The following is a 22,282-nucleotide window of genomic DNA, read 5'->3' as shown; positions in this document are numbered from 1 at the left end:
AAATAACTAGCGGAAGTTGATTAGAGTCTAAAAGAGTTGATTAATTAATAACGTCGAGTAATTTAATTTAGCGAGCGATCTACGTCAGAGGCTGTCCAAGAAATAAAGTTCCAGGACGCGGAAACTGCTTGTGTGTGCTCTGTGGCACCTTCGTATTTAATCACTTTCTCACGTTTCTTCCACCCACTCCTCGCTTTTTCTCTGTTGGCATCTCCGTCTGGTCTCAACTGACGGCTCCAGCTCCCTATCTACTATCTATCCCGACTTCCCGACACATGTACGATGACTCGTGTTTCTATTCCGGGTATTTACTGCTGACAATTCGTATTAGGAACTCTGAAGATTACTTTTATTCTTCTTAACGCTTCTTCTTGATATAATATTATATGTTACAGAATTATTTATCTTAAATAAAATTAATAACTCAATTATTTTGTACTATATTTTAATTTTTTATTTTTTAATACTAGTAAACTATAAATAAATAAAATTTTGCTTTATTAAATAATGACTTTTGTTAAATTGCACTGTACTTTCTTAAATATTGACATTTTTAAAGATATAAGCTCATCCCGATGTTACACGCATCAAGAGCTTTAATTTGAGTACCCACTTGCATTTTTGATATATATATATATATATATATATATATATATGTATATATATGAAAAATTGATGTGGGTACTTAAATGAAAGGTCTCGATGAGCGTAACGTCAGGGTGAGCTTATATCTTTAAAATTGTAGATAATTGACAAGATACAAGGTAATTTCTTAATTATTGACTTTTTTTAAGATATAAACTCATTTTGATGTTACACTCATCGAGACCTTTCATTCAAGTACCCACATGGCATTTTTTATATATTTTATATATATATAGTATTTGTGAAATATATAAATATATAAAATATATGAAAAATTGATGTGGGTACTCAAATAAAAGGTCTCGATGAGAGTAATGTCAGGATGAGCTTATATCTTTAAAAATGTCAATATTTCACAAGATATTTGTTAAATTGCACTATAATTTCTTAACTATTGACATTTTTAAAGATATAAGCTCATCCCGACGTTGCACTCATCAAGAGCTTTCATTTAAGTACCCACATGCATTTTTGATATATTTTTCATATATATATATAATATATGATATATGAATATATATAAATATATGAAAAATTGATGTGGGTATTCAAATGAAAGGTCTTGATGAGTGTGACATCGGGATGAGCTTATATCTTTAAAAATGTCAATATTTCACGAGATACAAGGTCATTTCTTAATTATATATCTAGAGATAGAGCAATTTCCAATGCAAATACTTATTTTACCATATGACTATCCTGAAGACAAAATCTTTCTTATTTTCTTAATAATATAGATAATAAATTTTTTTTTTAACAAATTAAAAAAAAAAAAAACAAATTGTAAAATTTATTAAAAAATTATTCATAAAATAAAATATGTTACAAAAAAAAAAAATTTGTTTTCCGATGAAGAAAACTGCTTAGTAATTTTAATAATTAAAATCTGGAGAGATAAAAAAAATCTGAGATGTTTATCTTATAAATGTATATTAAAATATGTATGGGATTAAACAGCAAGAAAGATCAAGACATAGTGGGGGGTATCTATTAAAATGCGTTGGGTTCTTAACACACACGATCGTATCCACCGGGAAGTCACAGTTAAACTTTGTTGAATCGTCGAGTCTTTCAAACGACTTCGGCACATCCAGAAGTCATTCACCGCAACAAATCGGTCCTTTAAATTAATTTAAAAAACATATATTTTTAATTAAATTGAGTGATTTAAAATTGAATGGTGAAAAATGGATCGATTGAGCGGGCTGCTCGAGTTAATATTCTTCTTAGTATCAATAATTGTCACGAATAATTTGATAAATCCAAGTTTGGCTAGCAGTTGTCATAAATCAAACCGGTGTTGTCCCAGCGATGGTGTAAATTGTGCGGTGACCGGTCCCTCGATGGCGCCTATTTTTCACAGCCACCATCATCGTAATAATTATACTGAGAAACCGTGTTATTGTCATTATTCCTGTCTCAAACATGGGGATTGCTGTCCTGGCTTTAAACAGGCTTGTAATGGTGAGTTTTTTTTTTTAATTTTAAATTCATGCTATAGACAAAGTATTGAAAATATGAAAAAATTATTTTTTGTAGGAAATTTTATTTTTAACTTATAAAAGTTCCTTATCATTTTTATCAAATCTTTAATATTTTTTAATAAATTTTAACTTTAAAATCTATAAAAAAATTTTTTTAGAGCTAAATTTTAAAATGTTACTTTTACAAGATTTAAAATTTTAATTGTAGACAAAGTATCAAAAATACAGAAAAATTATAAGACTTTTTTTGTAAAAAAATTTAATTTTTCTTTAAAAATGTTCCTTATCATTTTTTTAATATTTTTTAATGAATTTTAACTTTAAAATAAAAAAAAAAAAAATTTTAGAGCTAAAAATTGAAAAGTTACTTTTGCAATTTTTAAAATTCAAATTGTAAACAAAGTATTAAAAATATGAAAAAATTATAAGAATTTTTTTGTAGAAAATTTAATGTTACTTTAAAAAAATGTCAACATTTTTTTGATATTTTTTAATAAATTTTAACTTTAAAATTAAAAAAAAAAATTTTAAAAGTTAAAAATTAAAATGTTACTTTAAAAAAATGTCTTAACATTTTTTTGATATTTTTATAATAAATTTTAACTTTAAAATTTCAAAAAATAATTTTAAAAGTTAAAAATTAAAATGTTACTTTAAGTTTAAAATTCAAACTGTAGACAAAGTGTTGAAAATATGAAAAAATTATTTTTTGTGGGAAATTTTATTTTCTTTAAAAAAGTTTCTTATTATTTTTATCAAATCTAATATTTTTTAATAAATTTTAACTTTAAAATCTATAAAAAAAATTTTTTTAGAGCTAAATTTTAAAATGTTACTTTTACAAGATTTAAAATTTTAATTGTAGACAAAGTATTAAAAATATGAAAAAATTATTAGACACTTTTTTGTAGAAAATTTAATTTTTCTTTAAAAAAGTTTTTCTTTGTCAAATCTTTGATAATTATTGAGAAATTTTAACATTTAAAGTCTAAGAAGATGTTTTTGCAATAAAAAAATAAATTAGTCAAAATTGAAATAATGTTTAAAAATAGAATTTTGACAATGTAAATTTAAAATAAATTTAGGGTTTATGAAAGATGATCGGAAAGGATAAAGCGAGTTTGGTTGTTGGCTAAATAGAAATAATGGTAACATTGATCCGGTCGTTAGCCCGAACTTTAGCATTAGCATCATAATAGTTGATTGTATATTCACCAAGTAGTATCTGTCCGGCTGACTAGCATCAACGGCAGCATAACAACTCCATACGTTATTCATACACTCACCCACTGCTATAATTAACAATGAAATATTAAACAAACCAAACCAAACTACTTATATTATTATTATTATTATTATTATTAAAACTGAGGCGTATCCGAGCATAAATAAACTGTCAATCATCTTTGTCATGTTTTGCTTAAGCTTTTACGGTCTATCTTTTCATTCTCTTCTATTTTATTTTTGTGCTGGCTATTTTTAAATTTTCACAATAGAACAAAAAAATTACACGGATTTATTAAATATGGAAGCTACTGAATAAACTTTTAATACTGCAGCGCGTAAAATTTATTGCGAAAAATAGTAATAATAACAATGATCATATATATATTTTATTCATTTTGACGGTGATGTATTTTAATGAGATACAAAGTGTGTAAGAATTTAAAATACACTCTAGATGAAATACCGGAAATAATTCAACTACATGACCTGCAGTTGAACGAAAATAACTTTTAGCCCTACACTCTTTAATTCTAATAAATTAACTCGAAAATTTTTTTTATTTATGCTATTAAAATTTATTAATAGCCATCCGGTTCTTTCAAAAAATTTATAATAATAATAATAAATTTATAATTATTATAATAATAATAACTAGCAAACTGCAGTCGCTACGCGACTGCCGAGATTTGCGAATTATGAATAAGAAAATTTTGGATTAATGATTTTTTTATAATCACACTAATAGTTTGGGGACTTTTTAAATAAATTTTTAAAATAATAGTGCTATCACAGGATGAATTACAAATAATTTAATGGACAAATGTGACCGAACAAATTTATATAACCAAAAAACTATTAAAAACTCCTCCAAAAACTTGACAAAAAATTGACTACTAAAAAATATATAAAACCAAAAGGCGCTAATTTTTATCAAGACCTTTCTGATGATACCAAATTAAACTATAAAAATTTTTTTAAAAATAATAATATGCACTTCACAAAATTTTCCTTTCTCTCTCAATTATTTAAATCATAAATAACTATCGCTAAAAAATATCAAACCCAATTTACAATAAAGATATACCCGTTATTAAATTTTTCTTAATCTCTTAATTATATAAATTAATTTGGCTTAATGATTTTTTTATAATCACACTAATAGTTTGGGGACTTTTTAAATAAATTTTAAAAATAATAGTGCTATCACAGGACCAATTACAAATAATTTAATGGACAAATGTGACCGAACAAATTTATAGAACCAAAAAACTATTAAAAACTCCTCCAAAAAATTGACTACTAAAAAATATATAAAACCAAAAGGCACTAATTCTTATCAAAATTAAACTATAAAAATTTATTTAAAAATAATAATATGCTCGTCACAAAATTTTCCTTTCTCTCTCAATTATTTAAATCATAAATAATTATCGGTAAAAAATATCAAACCCAATTTACGGTAAAGATATACCCGTTGTTAAATTTTTCTTAGTCTCTTAATTATATAAATTAATTTGGCTTAATGATTTTTTTATAATCACACTAATAGTTTGGGGACTTTTTAAATAAATTTTTAAAATAATAGTGCTATCACAGGATGAATTACAAATAATTTAATGGACAAATGCGACCGAACAAATTTATAGAACTAAAAAACTATTAAAAACTCCTCCAAAAAATTGACTACTAAAAAATATATAAAGCCAAAAGGCACTAATTCTCATCAGGACCTTTCTCATGATACCAAATTAAACTATAAAAATTTCTTTAAAAATAATAATATGCTCGTCACAAAATTTTCCTTTCTCTCTCAATTATTTAAATCATAAATAACTATCGCTAAAAAATATCAAACCCAATTTACAATAAAGATATACCCGTTATTAAATTTTTCTTAATCTCTTAATTATATAAATTAATTTGGCTTAATGATTTTTTTATAATCACACTAATAGTTTGGGGACTTTTTAAATAAATTTTAAAAATAATAGTGCTATCACAGGACCAATTACAAATAATTTAATGGACAAATGTGACCGAACAAATTTATAGAACCAAAAAACTATTAAAAACTCCTCCAAAAATTGACTACTAAAAATATATAAAACCAAAAGGCACTAATTCTCATCAGGACCTTTCTCATGATACCAAATTAAACTATAAAAATTTCTTTAAAAATAATAATATGCTCGTCACAAAATTTTCCTTTCTCTCTCAATTATTTAAATCATAAATAACTATCGCTAAAAAATATCAAACCCAATTTACGATAAAGATATACCCGTTATTAAATTTTTCTTAATCTCTTAATTATATAAATTAATTTGGCTTAATGATTTTTTTATAATCACACTAATAGTTTGGGGACTTTTTAAATAAATTTTAAAAATAATAGTGCTATCACAGGACCAATTACAAATAATTTAATGGACAAATGTGACCGAACAAATTTATAGAACCAAAAAACTATTAAAAACTCCTCCAAAAACTTAACATAAAAAATTGACTAAAAAATATATAAAACCAAAAGGCACTAATTCTCATCAGGACCTTTCTCATGATACCAAATTAAACTATAAAAATTTCTTCAAAAATAATAATATGCTCGTCACAAAATTTTCCTTTCTCTCTCAATTATTTAAATCATAAATAACTATCGCTAAAAAATATCAAACCCAATTTACAATAAAGATCTACCCGTTATTAAATTTTTCTTAGTCTCTTAATTATATAAATACATTTTTGACATATAATCACATTGACGCCCACAAAACAAAATAAATAAATAAAATTTTGTTTATCGCTAAATTCGAATCTATTTATAACTACTTCGAAAACTGATCATAATAAATAAACTATTTTAGAAAAACATATGAAACATTGAAAATCACAACTTCAGGTCTCGACCTTTCCAACGATATCAAATTTACCCGTAAAAACCCATTTTATCATACAAATACACTGGCCACAAAATTTTCCTTATTCTCTTAATAATATAGATTATTATTATTATTATTTTAAATAAAAAAGATGTAACAAAGATAATTTAAAATAAAACGAAAAAAAGTTTAGGTCGTAGTCTAGTAAAAGTAAAAAAACTTTTCAGTGGTGAAATATTTAAAATGGTTGTTTGAGAGTAAAGTTAAATTTTATAAATTCTTGTTGAATGAGTTAAAAATTCTTTTCACATTTGAGAGTATGTGTGAGGAAAAAGAGTAGTATAAAGCGTGTGAGCAACGACGTCAACAGAGTTAGCAGGGGCCAAGGGGTCGAGGGTGCTGTGTATGTAGATCCGCCCGCGTATCATGTACGTCAGGAGATAGAATGGGTTTTAAAAGACGAGTCGAGTCGAGTAGGAGAGAAGAAAGAAAAGACACGTGAGTGGGTGTGGGTGTCGGGCGAAAAAAATTTTAAAAATAAATGAGAAAAAAAAATTTGCATTCCCGAGAATGCCAGATGCTTTTGTCGTTATACTCGTTTCGAGATCTATATACATACCCCTTACCTTCATTCAGGTAAATAAGGCTGCTGACAATCAAATTTTTAATTATTTTCACAAAAAAACGCCATTGAATTTTTTTTTTTTTTTATTAAAAATTATTCAGGTGAATTTTTGACATTAAATTAATTTTTTTCGTTAAATTTTTATGATTAATGATAAAAATAGTTAAATTAATTTTTTTTATAAAATTTTTATAATTACTGATAAAAATAGCAATTAAATTTTTAATTATTTTTACAAAAAAATGTCATTGATTTTTTTTTTTTTATTAAAAATTATTCAGATGAATTTTTGACATTAAATTAATTTTTTTTATAAAATTTTTATGATTAATGATAAAAATAGCAATCAAATTTTTAATTATTTTTACAAAAAAACGTTATTGAATTTTTATTTTTTTTATTAAAAATTATTCAAGTGAATTTTTAACATTACATTAATTTTTTTTAGCTTTTATTTAACTATTTTTATAAAAATAGTTAAATTAATTTTTTTTATAAAATTGTTATGATTAATGATAAAAATAGCAATCAAATTTTTTATTATTTTTACAAAAAAACGTCATTGAATTTTTTTTTTTATTAAAAATTATTCAGATGAATTTTTGACATTAAATTAATTTTTTTTTATCAAATTTTCATGATTAATGATAAAAATAGCTAAATTAATTTTTTTTACAAAATTTTTATGATTAATGATAAAAATAGGGAAGAAAGAAAATAAGAAAGGAATGAACGAAGCTTTAAGAAACTTTTAAAGTAAAAAAGAATTGAGATGCTGCATATGGAACACAATGATAGATACAAAGCTTAAAGCATTATACTAAAGAGGATTGAGGACAGATCAAACGCGAGTACAAACAATGGATCCGCGGTTTAGTTGGCTGTGTATAGTGGCGTCTAGCCGCAGTATCTGCATCCGCTTAACTCGAGAATGTAAGAATAAAAATGAGCTGAAAATAAGAATGGTGGAAGATAAAAAATATAAGTTTAACTGGTACGGAGGAAGAAAGAAATAAATAAAAAAGATAAAACAAAGTGCCGTGGAAAAAAGTGGATCGAAACGATCCTTTCTTCTTTCTTCTATTGGTCTCTACTCGGCGGAGTTTTTTGTCCAGGAGCGCACGGCAAGCGGCTAAAGAAATGAAATGAGCGGGAAAATAAAGAATGATGGACTAGTTACACGCAGACGTGTTGAGTGTGTTTAACTTGTGCTATCCTGGCGAGTAGAGGTTTTCTCAACAGAACAGAGCCTTCCCTCTATCCAATGAAAGATGGAAAATTCAAAGGGAATCGTTTGCTACTTCGTATAACTACATATTTTTTACTTGTTTTTATTTTATTTCTTTTCAAGATGTTCTACAAATTTCATTATATACCTTCATTACTCTAATGATATCTTATTTATTTACTCAAAGAATATTTTTTTTTTACCATTAAAATATACTTCAATTTATTTTTAATATTATTACTATCATTATTATTTATACTAGCAACCTTGCAGTCACTATGTGACTGCCGTGACTTGTGAACTATAAATAAATAAAATTTTGCTTTATTAAATAATGACTTTTGTGAAATTGCACTGTATTTTCTTAAATATTAATGGTTTTAAAGATATAAGCTCATCCTGATGTTACACTCATCAAGAGCTTTCATTAGAGTACCCACTTGCATTTTTGATATATTTTTCATATATTCATATATATAATTCATATTTTAAAAAAATAAGCTCATCCTGATGTTACACTCGTCAAGAGGTTCCATTTGAGTACCCACATGCATTTTTCATATATTTTTCATTTATACATATATATAATATATATATGAAAAATTGATGTGGGTATTGAAATGGAAAGTCTCGATGAGTGTAATGTCAGGATGAGCTTATATGTTTAAAAATGTCATTAGTTCACAAGATACAAGGTCAGTTCTTAATTATTGACTTTTTTTAAGGTATAAACTCATTTCGATGTTACACTCATCGAGACCTTTCATTTAAGTACCCACATGGCATTTTCTATATATTTTATATATATGGTATTTGTGAAATATATAAATATATAAAATATATGAAAAATTGATGTAGGTACTCAAATGAAAGGTCTCGATGAGTGTAACATCGGGATGAGCTTATATCTTTAAAAATGTCAATAGTTCACAAGATACAAGGTCAGTTCTTAATTATTGACTTTTTTTAAGATATAAACTCATTTCGATGTTACACTCATCGAGAGCTTATATTTGAGTACCTACTTGCATTTTTGATATATTTTTGATATATACATAGATATAAATATATAAAATATATGAAAAATTGATGTAGGTACTTAAATGAAAGGTCTCGATGAGAGTCACATCAGGATGAGCTTATATCTTTAAAAATATCAATAGTTCACAAGATACAATGTCATTTCTTAATTATTGACTTTTTTTTAGATATAAACTCATATCGATGTTACACTCATCGAGACCTTTCATTTAAGTACCCACATGGCATTTTCTATATCTATATATATATAAGCGAAATACCACTCACTCATCACGAGATCTCCGAAACTATTCGCCCGATTGACTTGAAATTTAGCATAGTTACTCCATTCGTGATGTAGACGCTCACTAAGAACGGATTTTACGCAATTCCTAGCCAAAATGAATTTTTCGTCTACCATCACATATGCCCTCCCCCCCCTCCCTCTCATTCTTCTCCTCCCCTCCCGTGCCCTATAATCTTTCCCCTTCCCTATATCTCTCTCTTTTTTTGGGAGCGAAATATCATTTTGACCCTCTAATCTAAGAAACCATCAGTGGCACCCGTAAATTATCGAACTCAACCCCCCTACAACCACCCACGCTAATCAACCGTTGCCATGGTTACCGTTGACAGGGTTACCGTTGCCATGGTTACCATTGTCATGGTTACCGTTGCCATGGTTACCGTTGCCATGGTTACCGTTGCCGTGGTTACCGTTGCCATGGTTACCGTTACCATGGTTGCCGTTACCATGGTTGCCGTTACCATGGTTATCGTTATCATGGTTACCGTTGCTATAATAACTGTCAAAATGATTGATTTTAAATTTTATCGATTGACTGTTGGGACAGTAGGAATTCATAATCATACGTTTTTTAAGAAAGAATAGCTAAATCATTAATAACTGAAATAACTTATATGTATTGGAATAATCATGAAGGATGAACTCGATTATATCATAACACAGATAAATTAAACATAAATATTATCAAGTTGATATTGTTAAATGATTATACTGATTTTAATGATTAAAATTAAAATGGTAAATTGTGTCTGATGCGTCTTCTCTAAAATTTCACAACGATATCGTTAAATTATATAAAAACGGTCGATTTAAGATAATTTCTAATAAAATGAGTAATAATAAATATATTTTTAATACCACTTAATTTGTTATGAATTTATTAATAACTAGCTGATACCCGCCCGCTTCGATAGGAATACAATAAATTTTTATGGTGTAACCTAGATGAAAAATATAAACAAAATGGTTAATTTCAAAAAGATAATGAATATAAATTTTGAATTAGAGAAAAGTGATTGTTTGTGATGACCGGTGTTAGCGAGTATTAAATATATGAGAAAAGTATTTTATTATTAACATTTTTTAAAATTAAAAAATTATTGACATTTTTAAAATTAAATAATACTATGAAGCGGAAAAGAATAGGAGTTACGGATAATTATTACGTGAAGCGTTCCAACATTCACGTAACAGAATAATTGGAGGAGGAAGAGATTGAGAAAGAAATAGGAAGGACCTTCTTAATAAGAGTTTACAGAATATGCGAGAAAAAATTCAGATAGCTCGGACAGGGATTCGAACCCAGAACCTTCCGGTGACATGTCGGCTACTCTACCATTTGACTTATCCGGTCTAGACTAAATGTTTAGGATAACATTATTATAATGGGAACGCATCTCACTACACAGTACGTCATGGGTGATGCGGAAATCTGTCTAATGACAGATTTACTGACTAACTGACCCATTGATTGATTGATTATTAATAATAAAATACTTTTCTCATATATTTAATACTCGCTAACACCGGTTATCATAAACAATCACTTTTCTCTAATTCAAAATTTATATTAATTATCTTTTTGAAATTAATCATTTTGTTTATATTTTTCATCTAGGTTACAACATAAAATTTTATTGTATGCCCAGCGAAGCGGGCGGGTATCAGCTAGTATTTTATATATATGGTATTTGTGAAATATATTAATATATAAAATATATAAAAAAAAACTGATGTGGGTACTTAAATGAAAGGTTACGATGAGTGTAACATCGCGATGAGCTTATATCTTTAAAAATGTCAATAGTTCACGAGATACAGGGTCATTTCTTAATTATGTATCTAGAGATAGAATATTTTCGAATACAGCCTCAATACTTATCATTATAAATTGACTATCGGTGAGAATGATATGAAACCTTGAAAAGGCACAAATTCAAATCAAGACCTTTGCAATGACTCTAAATTTCACCAAAAAAATCGATTTTATTTTATGAATATCTTAGAGTCAAAAGTTTTCTTATTATCTTTATAACATAGATTATTAAAAAAATCATAAACAATAAAAATTTTAGAATAATAATAACAATTATATACATTTGTTTTCATTTTGACGGTGATGACAATGATTATTTTTATTATTATTATTCTCTAAAACAAATCAGTTTTATTAAAGTACAAAAGTTATACAAAGCAGTAAAACAAAGTTCAATAAAATAACAAAAAGAAAAATAATAAAATAAAAAAGACGACTTGTAGGGCCGGTTATGCAAATGACAAACAACAGGGATAGGAGTTTTACCCGAAATCCTGGAGCCAGAGCAAGCAATACAAGTACAGCGGAGTAAAAGGAGAGTCTTCTCTTATCTACCTTTCAATATTATACTTTTTATCTTTATTTAGTTTCTTTGTATTCCGCCCTCGCTTTGTATCATCAGCTTCTACTTATTCAGCTCCTACGTTCAACATCAGGGACCTTTATTAATGAACTTGCCCATTCAACAAAGATCCCCCCAATCCCATCCGTATTTTTCCGAGTCGGGTCCCAGCTCCAGACTCAGCTTAATTTAATGCACGCCATCAAAATAAATAACCTCAGATAAAAAATATAAATCGCCTGACCAAGTATTAATAGCATAAACCGCTGATAAATCCCCTCGAATAATATTCTATTGATAATTTAACCTAATAATCATAATCATCGGCTATAATAACAATAACAATGATAATAAAATAGAAAGTGTTACAGCTCGAGAATAATGAATAAAAAATTGGGTTATGCATGAGTTTACGTAATAAAGTGGGGTTACTGATCTTTGAGACGATTTTAGCTTCCGGTCGTGCCCTTTTTATTTATTTTATTTACTTTATTTATTTTATAATAAATTTAATATTTTTAAAGAATTATTTAATTTAATTCTTATATAAATTATTTTAAAAAAAATTATTAGATTTAATTAATTAGCTGTCAACTATAAGAGCTCTCGGCAATTCAGCCCGACCTCATCATACTCAGTGCGCTCTTCAAAGTTTTACTATTGCGCATTAATTTATTTCGATGGTAATTTTGTTTCTCATTGCACGTTGTCAAGTTTGGTTAGCAAATTTAGTATTTTTTAATTTTAAAAGTTCTCAAAAAAATTTTACATTCATCAAAAAAATCAATTTTATCTCTAAATTAATTATGTGCAATTATTATAGTTATTATTATTATTTTTTTATTTTTATCAATTACGATTCTTTTTTTTTTAATTACAATTGCTAACACATCAATAGTCTACTCATTTAGCAATTATTAAATTACTTTACTATTTATAAGTCATCTTGTTATACATTATAGATTTTTTATATACTCAGAAAGAAAAATTTCTTGATTGGAGAAGAAAATTCTTGGCTCAAAAAAATTTTCAGGTGCTTAAAAGAAGACCGAAGTTGTGTTGGCCAAAGTAAAAATTTTTCGAGAAATTCTATTCTTGATGGAAGTAATTTTTTCTTAATTCAAATTATCTTAAATACTTGATACAATAAATTTTTATATTTGATCAAGATTTTTAGATACTAGGGAAGCAGCGCCACCTACTTCAGCTGAGAAAAAAATTTTCTCACCTTGAGAAAATTTTTCTCTTGAATATTTTCCGGGTGACGACTGGACACTAATTCCAAAATTCCATGACTTTTCCCTGACCAAAAATAAAATTCCAGAACCTACAAAAAAATAATTGTTATTGAAATATTTGTAATAATTCCCTCGCGGTTTTTGAAATACCGTAAATTTTCGGTATTAATGCGTTTACTGTAAATTTACCGTTATAATTCTGAAATAATACGGTATTTCTGTGGTCATTTTGGCCAGTTTTTTTACTATAGTTATGCAGCATTTCTACCGTACTTTTGCTGCAAAGTTCAGAAATAATACTATAAAATTACTGTAAAACTCTAGAACTTTTACCGTAAAAAATCTATGTATTAACTATAATATAACTATAATTTTAAAATAATAAAATCGTATTTCTACGGTAAAAATACCAAAGATATACTATAATTTTACCGCGTTTATACTGATATAATTAAAGATATAATGCTTTCTACCGTAAGATGGACGGCTGTGTTTATTACTCGGTGAGTCTTATTAGGTGACTGAGTAATTAAGTATGGATAGTGTCTCTGATAGCTCAACTGGTAGAGCCTTCGGCGCGTAACTAAATGATCTGAGCTCGAATCCCGGTCTAGACTAAAAAAAATTATTAATAATAATAACAATCGAGAAATTAGTTTATCAACCTCTTAAAAATAATTCACGATAATTTATAATATTATAAAAAAAAATTTCAAGCTATTGAATAATAGTAGTAAAGCAGCATATTTTTGGTATTTTGCCGGTAATAGAAAGTAGGGATCTTCTTTTCCGGCTTTTTGCTGCAATAATGCCGCAGATATACAGTAAATATGCGGTATATTTACGGTTTAAATGCTGTAAATATACCGTAACTTTTCTATTGTATTGCCATAAATATTCTGAATTTATTTCGTAATTTTTTCATAATAATTCGACAAAAAAACTGGCTAAAATAACTGAAGTATTACGGTAAAAATACAGCATTTATATCGTATAAATACCAAATCTTTACGGCATTTCCAAAACCGTGAGGGTTGCAAATTATTTTAAAAATAATTTTTGTATGCTAGAATTTATATCTAATATCCAGAATTGGGTAAAAATTTGGAACTATAAATTATTTTATACTTTTTTACAGATTTTCAACTATATAAGAGCAGTTTCTTTCAATTTAATGTTTATAACTTTTGAAAATACAATAATTGATATTATTATTATCATTAATCATTGAGAAGTTATCCTTATTTTTTATTATTAATTATCCATACATTTTGTTTTTTTAATATTATTGATCACAAAAACGAAGAAATATAAATTAAGAAATTAAATAACATCAATTAATATTAAACATTATCTACAGTACGATTTTTAGAATGCTATAGAAATAATTTATTATTTGATACCTCTGATTTGATACCCATTTTATATTATTTAAGCGTGCAATTATCCAGAAGTATTGAATGAAAAAAAATGATTCATTATTATTTGATCTTCCTATTTGACATGTTAATCAATAAAAATGTTAATGAAAATTTACTTCTATCTTTATATTTAATTTTTTGGAGCAAGAGAGAAATTTTCTCAAGACAAGAAAATTTACTTCTATCGAGAACTAAATTTTTTGGAGCTTCGAGGCTGAATTTTCTCAAAACAACAAAATTTTCTTGACTTAAATAAATTTTCTCGGATCAAGATACGAATTTCTTAAAGCAAGAGAATTAATTTTGTTGGAATAAGTGGAATTTCTTGTCAAAAAAAAATTTTTTTTGCTCAAGAAAATAATTAGGAAGAAAAATATTTTCTTGGCTCAAGCAAAACTTTTTTCTTGTCTATTTAAGAAGTAAATTGTTCTCGGGGTTAAATTTTAATTTAAATCTGAGTGGCACTCGATTACAAGATAATTAATTTGCGGACAACCAAACAATTGTACCCCGCTGTCCGCAGCAATCAATTTAGTCCCGCTATTAATTACTCTGTACCACGCATTTGCTTTGATTTTGATTAAAATTAAGGAATTTCAGTTTTAATAAATTGTCTAGTCCTTTAAAGAAATTTAAATTCTAAAATGTCAGCCGAGGAAAAATTGCTAGCAGCCTTGTCGATATTTTCAATAAAAATTAAAACCAAGGATAAAAGCGTCTTGCTCTATTTTTGGCACTTAAAAAATAGATAGAATAAAAGTAGAGCGAGTGACGTCGGAAAGGCAAAAAGAAAAAAGTAAAGCATGCGATTCTTGCATAAAAATCACCTAAGACGCTGTCGCTGCGCTTCCACATTAACTTTCGTGTTGGCGATGACGATGTACTTTAAGTACTCTGCTGTATTCTTGAAAAAGGAGCATTATAAAATAAAATGTCTCTTTCCTTTAAAAACTCAATCTCTTATTGTCTTTTATATTTAATCGCAGTCTACATTTTTTTCTTGGCATTATTCACACTTTTATCAAAAAATTTAATTATAATACAATAAAATTGCTTCCTTTGTTCTAGAAAAATTCATTAATATTTTTTTTACAACGTGGACATAAAATAAAAATTCACTTTTAAGCTTTAAATATAAAAACTTAATTTTAAAAAAATAAAAAAATTATTAATTATAAATATAAATCTGAAATTCTTTTAAAATATTTTATTGAAAAATTTGATTATAATACAATAAAATTAATTTCTTTGTTCTCAAAAAATTCATTATTTAATACTAATATATTTTTTACAACGTGAACGTAAAATAAAAGTTTACTTTTAAGCTTCAAATATGAAACCTTAATTTTAAAAAAAATTATTAATTATTGAAATAAGTGAACCAGTTAATGGTTTTAAGCTGCTGGGTCTTAATAAAGGAAATAAAATAAAATAAAATAAAATAAGGTAAAGTACCCAGTACTTGAACATACTTTTCGAATTGTTATAATACAAAATCCGTAAATTTATTATGAGTAATATGCGCATATTATAATTATTAAATGATACAATAATTGATTTCTGTAAGTTTTTTCAATTATAAATCAAAACAATTATATTTTTATTAACTTAAAAGTTGACATGTCGAGAATAGCCGATAGATGTTATTTTTTTTCATGAAAAAGGTACTAAATCGTAAACCGAACAATCAATAAAAAAAAACGGTATATCATCATTTTAAGTAAAAAAAATTGTACCATCTAATGAAATAGTCTTTTCTAAATAACATATATTTTTTGCAGAGATAAACTATAATTTTTATAGATAGATAGATTTGTTACATTGTACAGCAGTAAGAACTGCCTTTTACAATTTTTTCATCACAATTGTACTGCCTCTCTCTATTTCACTGCGTTCGAATTTCTTTCAAATTTTCACTGCGTTCAAATTTAATTGCGTTTAAAGTTTCTGCCTTTCAAATTTCGCACACGGAAAGAAAATTGAAGGAGTCTTTACTATTTTACTATTGTAATTTTTACTACATAAAATAGTAACGGTGGACTATACTTCTCATTTAGTAATTTTTACGATCTACTATTGTAAATTTTATCCAACAAATAAGACTAGCAAGAGTCTTAAAAAGTCGGATACTATAGAGCAAATTATACAATATGTGTTTGTGAACTTTACAATTCAACTATTGTAAAAATTCACAGTTGGTTTTTTTAAAAGAAATATTAGGGAGGGAGAGAGATAGAAGGTTGGACTAATTGATACCTGTATAGTAATCGAAAAAAGAAACCGACATTTTCGTGTTATCTGGGAATCGAACCCAGAACACTGTGGTGGCAGCCAGAGACTCTTCCTCTACGCTATCCGAGCTAAACTAAGACCCATACCATTTAACATTTACATAAACTCGGAGTCTAGCGCTGTCACGGCCATCACTCACACTAATTGAGAAACATTCCAATTCAACTATTGTAAAATTTCCTATAGTTCTATTGGAAAGATACAGAGGCAGCACTGGAAATTTTCATCTCTTACTTTTTACAATAGTAATATCGTAATTTTTCATGAATAAATAGTATTTTTTCTTCTAAAATATTTGACAATTAATAGTAATAAAAGTATAGTCCAGCTTTACAATAGTTGTATCGTAAATTTTCCCAGAAATTTTTTCCCGTGCACATAGATATCACAACCTGCTCTTTCAACTTTTTATAATCTCTGCGTATCTCTTGCGGCTGTGGACCGACTTGTGCTTCCTGTACTGCACGGAAAAAAGTAAACTGTAATATTCACTCGAATTTCGGTTAATTTTTATAGTTTCAAACAGTAAAGCGGACATCGGGGTCACAAAAATTTAAATATTACACTTAATGTAGAAAGTATAAAAGCCACAATTTATAATTTAATATCCAAAATAAGTGATTAGTAGCTGTCACTATAGTAAATAACGACTCTTTCATCTTAAAAAATTACAGTTTCAAACAGTAAAAATTGTCATTTCAATATATAGTCGATATTATGAGGAGAAGGGGAACTCAGATGAAAGAGAAGGGGGTCTCACTCTGAGAGAATTTAACGTTTGAAACAGTAAAAATTATACTTTTAAAATATACATTTTATCAGTCCGAACAAGTCAATAATTACAGTTTGATTTTTAGCGTTGCGTTTAAAATTTACCATTTTACTTTGTAAATATTAACGTTGCTTGTATTAAAAATTTACTAACTTTATTTTATACTTTTTACATATCATAACATCATTTTTTAGGTACGAAATGATAAATATCAAAGTCTAAATTCTTAATTATTATACTTTAACATTGTAGACATTTACATAGCGAATATTACTGTTTGAAATAGTATTTTCTTCCGTGTAAAGAGTAAATTGTAACGTTTAAATGGTAAATATTATAAAGTGAATAGTAAAATCACGATTTTACTGTTTGAAATGGTAATTTTTAGCAGTTAATCACTACTTATTATAAATCGACTGTTATTTATTACAGTTTACTTTTTTCCGTGTGTATTTACCCTATTCCTCACCTCTTTCAAATGGCTGTTGGAATAGTGGCGATGGGGAAACCACAGAGAAAACCCATCCCAGTACAAGTCGGCTACCGGAGCGACCCCGGACGGTTGGTTTGGAACTATTCGAATAACCGTCGGGGCTCGAACCCTCGCCTCACGGCATGATGTACGAACGAATTAACGATATAATGACTTAACCCGCTCGGCCATCCTGCCGCTAACTATAATTTTTATATTAAATTTTAGCGTCTAACTATACCTCCCAATTTTGAAAGCGGTACCCAGAACTTGAACAAGCTGAGGCCGTATACTTTTAACAGCACTCTAACCTCTAATAGATTTATAGACTAATGATCAGTATTGTGATTTGTATTAATTACTGCAAATTAAACAAGTTTTATAACTAAAAATTAGTATAGTTAAAAATTATTGAACGTTTTGAATTGCGTTTTTTTGATTTATAATTGAAAATTTACTTTGTCATTCATAAAAAATGTAATTAAAAAATTTAATACAAATATTTTTCATTTTTAAATGAACTTATTAAATATTTATAGTATTATTTTTAGTATTATTCAATAATATGTTATAAATCTTTGGATATTTCAATAAAACGTTGAAAATTTTTAGTGTGTCTATTGCCATATATTTTATTAGTTCAACTACTGCTCCCGGAGTGTTTAACTACTGCGGCTTATCAGAATTAATTGTTCAATTACTGCTCCTTTTATAGTCTATTTTAAAAACATTGTCAAAATATAAATAATCAATTATTTTTGTTATTTTGCGCTTCAATCAATTCAAAATTGTTTATATTTTCATGAAGATCACTAATTTCAACTAATAATTTATTTATTTATTTATTTATTAGGTTTAAATGCCAAGACACAAAGCCGAATGGCAAAAATGATATACATAAAATTATAATTCACATAAGTACCGCTAATATGTACATAATCCTAATATAAAATTGAGATGAAATGTATGTGGCATCAAACTATTCGTAACGTGATTGGTCAAATATATCATAAGCATGAAAATATATGCAAATGCTACAGTCAGGCGCGCGCTTGCGCGCGCAAATTCAAATTCTAGTCCCATAATAAAATTGAGATGAAATGTATGTGAAACCAATTTATTCGTAATGTGATTGGTTGAAAATATTTATTCTCATTCTGATTGGTTGAAAACGAATATAATATACATAAACGACACATAAATATATCATGAAAATAAATATGAGGCGCGCGCAAATTAAATTCTAGTGGAAATAAAAATTTACATGATAGCTTAAAATATAAAATTTACATAATGATCAAGTGGACATAATGTTTTTAATCATAATAACCAGCTCACTATTATATTATTATTCGAGATTTATAAGAAAATCGAATACTCTTGTCTTGAAGGATTCTAATCCAAGAGAATTTGAAATTTCAGGAGGTAGATCTTGCCAAAACCGTATAGCTGACATAACAAATGAATGCTCGTAGGTTGTGGTAACAAAATTGGGTATTTTGAAAGTGATATTATTATTTCTATTGGCTATTCTTTGCGATCATAATTAATTATGATCGCGATAATAATTACATCTTTATATATTAAAAGTAGGGTCAAATACGTTTTACTTTGAAACCTGTTTAACTACTGGATACTTTACCTTAAATGATAAAATAAAAAATTATAAATATAAATCTGAAATTCCTTTAAAGTATATTATTATTGAAAAATTTTAAATGAAAATTCGATTTTCAGGACAGACATATAATCCTCATAAAAATCCAAACCTCTATTATATCTATTACAATAATAGTTAAATAAATTTTGAAGGTATAAATACGTGCTTGAAAAAATAAAGATCCGATTGAACAATCTCTTGTAACGGTTAGTATCGACGTGCTGCATAGAAAAAGTATTATCAAAATGTGTGTCCGGAACGTGAAATCGCGTGTATGTTCAGTGTGTAGCTAGCTGATTGCACGCCACCAAAACATAAAAAAAAATAAAAAATAGGAAGCGAACCGAGGGCCGAGCTTTTTCTTGTACGACATCTAAAATCGATAGTGTCTCTGTCGATTGTCACTTTATGATCCCATTTACTTCCAGTACTTGTTTCTTATATTTCTCATAGATTTTTATATTTGTTCTTCAACTTCTTATCTCTTTCTTCCCTCACAATTTTACGCAACTATACTATCAGTATCCTCAATATAACTTTTTTAATCCAACTTACTGTGATCTATACACTCTACGTTTTCTCTCTGATGATAACTCCCCAAAAAGACAAATATTATCATTATTATTGTCAATAAAAAAAATAAATTTAATTAATTTTTAAAACAATAATTTAGCGGTTAATTAAAACGGTACATTTAACTCTTTCAATTAATTTTGGCTAGCCAATTATACGGTTCAGAAATTACTGGGATATTTTTTTCCGCCCTCGACTTTTATCTCAGCTCTCACTATTATTTTTTCATGCACAAGTTCTTTTCATGCAAGGACAAACTCAATCACTTGTTCATTTTAATTCACACTCTGTCATTAAATTATACGGTTATTATAATTATTATTATTACTATACTATATCCAACTTCAATTATACTTATCCAATCACATTTTATCAAATAAGCTTCTATCGAGAATAATATAATTAATAATTACAATTCCAATATCATAATCTACCCGTATTACTAATTTATTTTTCTTGGTGACGTTTTTTATGTCTCATGCAATAATTATCCGCGATAAAATTTCTCATCAATAATTTCTTATCCAATATTTTATCCCGATAAAAATATATCGAAAGTCTAATCAGCAATTGGTCTAACCCCTTAATTTTTAGAGGGTGATTTTTTAACATTTTGATGTTGCAATAGTCCAATTATAAATTATTTGAATGATCCAAACCAAAATATTATACCTCACGGAAAAAAGTAAACTGTAATATTCACTCGGATTCCGGTTAATTTTTATAGTTTCAAACAGTAAAGCGGACATCGGGGTGGCAAAAATATAAATATTACAGAACTTAATGTAGAAAGTATAAAAGCCACAATTTATAATTTAATATCCAAAATAAGTGATTAGTAGCTGTTACTATAGTAAATAACGACTCTTTCATCTTAAATAATTACAGTTTCAAACAGTAAAAATTGTCATTTCAATAAATAGTCGATATTATGAGGAGAAGGGGAACTCAGATGAAAGAGAAGGGGGTCTCACTCGGGGAGAATTTAACATTCGAAACAGTAAAAATTATACTTTTAAAATATACATTTTACCAGTCCAAGCAAGTCAATAATTACAGTTTGATTTTTAGCGTTGCGTTTAAAATTTACCATTTTACTTTGTCAATATTGACGTTGCTTGTATCAGAAATCCGAACAAAAACAGTTTCACTGTAAAAAAAAAATCGCGCCAAGTCCACGTTCATAAGACTATTAAGAAAAAAAAATTTCTCATTTCTTTACAAAAAGATATAAAATAGAAAAATCCAAGTAACCGATATGATTGTATTTGATTTTCGGAAATTAAAACTAATTTTATTGTAAATTTGAAAATTAAAAAAAAAATTTTGGAACATATTTAGTGTGCGTGGTTGCAAAATATTTTACTTTTAATGAAATTCGTAAAATCTATTTACTAGGACTTTAAAAAAATTGAAATACACAATGACGCACACCAAGTACGTTCCAAAATTTTTTTTGGAAAAAAGAAAAAGCGTCAATTTTCCGCCCGCTGCGCTAAATGAAAATGCCGCTTTCCGCCTCCGTCGAGGAGAAAAATAGTATTCTCATCACGGGCAGGAAATAAGAAAGCCTCAGATCACATGTTTGTCGACCTCGGCTTCGCCTCGGTCAACAATTACATGTAATCTGAGACATTTCTTATTTTCCTGCCCTAGGTAAGAAAAATACTATTAGTAACAGGTACTAAATATTTCTTTGGCAAGTATTGTCGGTAGATGGCTATGTTTTAGTTCCAATGTTTATGTAATACATAATCTATTCACTAACTTAGATTATTTTATTCAGCTCGATTTTGGGAGATTTATTAAACCTTTAAAAACACACATAAGGTAAAAGCCCCAATATATGATCATGTACCAGTATATGATCATATTTTGGGGCTTTTACCTTACTCCGAATAAATATCTTCTATTTATGTCTTTTCTCAGGGGAGTTTAGTTTACATTTTTTAATTTTTCTATTATTGATGTGTTAAAAACTTGTTTAATTTTAAATTTTAGAAATATCTCAAACGAAAAAATATAATTTAATAAAATTCTTTTCTTTATAATACCTTATAT

The 22,282-nt window shown here is 27.1% G+C and overlaps 1 protein-coding gene across 1 annotated transcript in view; it reads left to right on the top strand.

The window, feature by feature from the left end:
- The first annotated feature begins 1,658 nt into the window (after positions 1 to 1,658).
- The window catches only part of LOC123261496 (somatomedin-B and thrombospondin type-1 domain-containing protein-like), a 45,013-nt gene continuing 24,389 nt past the window's right edge, over positions 1,659 to 22,282 (top strand). The window contains exon 1 of the mRNA XM_044723108.1: positions 1,659 to 2,109. Coding sequence (XP_044579043.1) covers positions 1,833 to 2,109 — 277 coding nt within the window. The 5' untranslated portion in view covers positions 1,659 to 1,832. The remainder of the gene's footprint in view (positions 2,110 to 22,282) is intronic.

This window comes from Cotesia glomerata, linkage group LG3 (genome assembly GCF_020080835.1).
Source record: "Cotesia glomerata isolate CgM1 linkage group LG3, MPM_Cglom_v2.3, whole genome shotgun sequence".
Classification (NCBI taxonomy): Eukaryota; Metazoa; Arthropoda; class Insecta; order Hymenoptera; family Braconidae; genus Cotesia; species Cotesia glomerata.
Note: the sequence above shows the minus strand (reverse complement) of the source record. Positions and strands in the feature narration are given on the sequence as shown.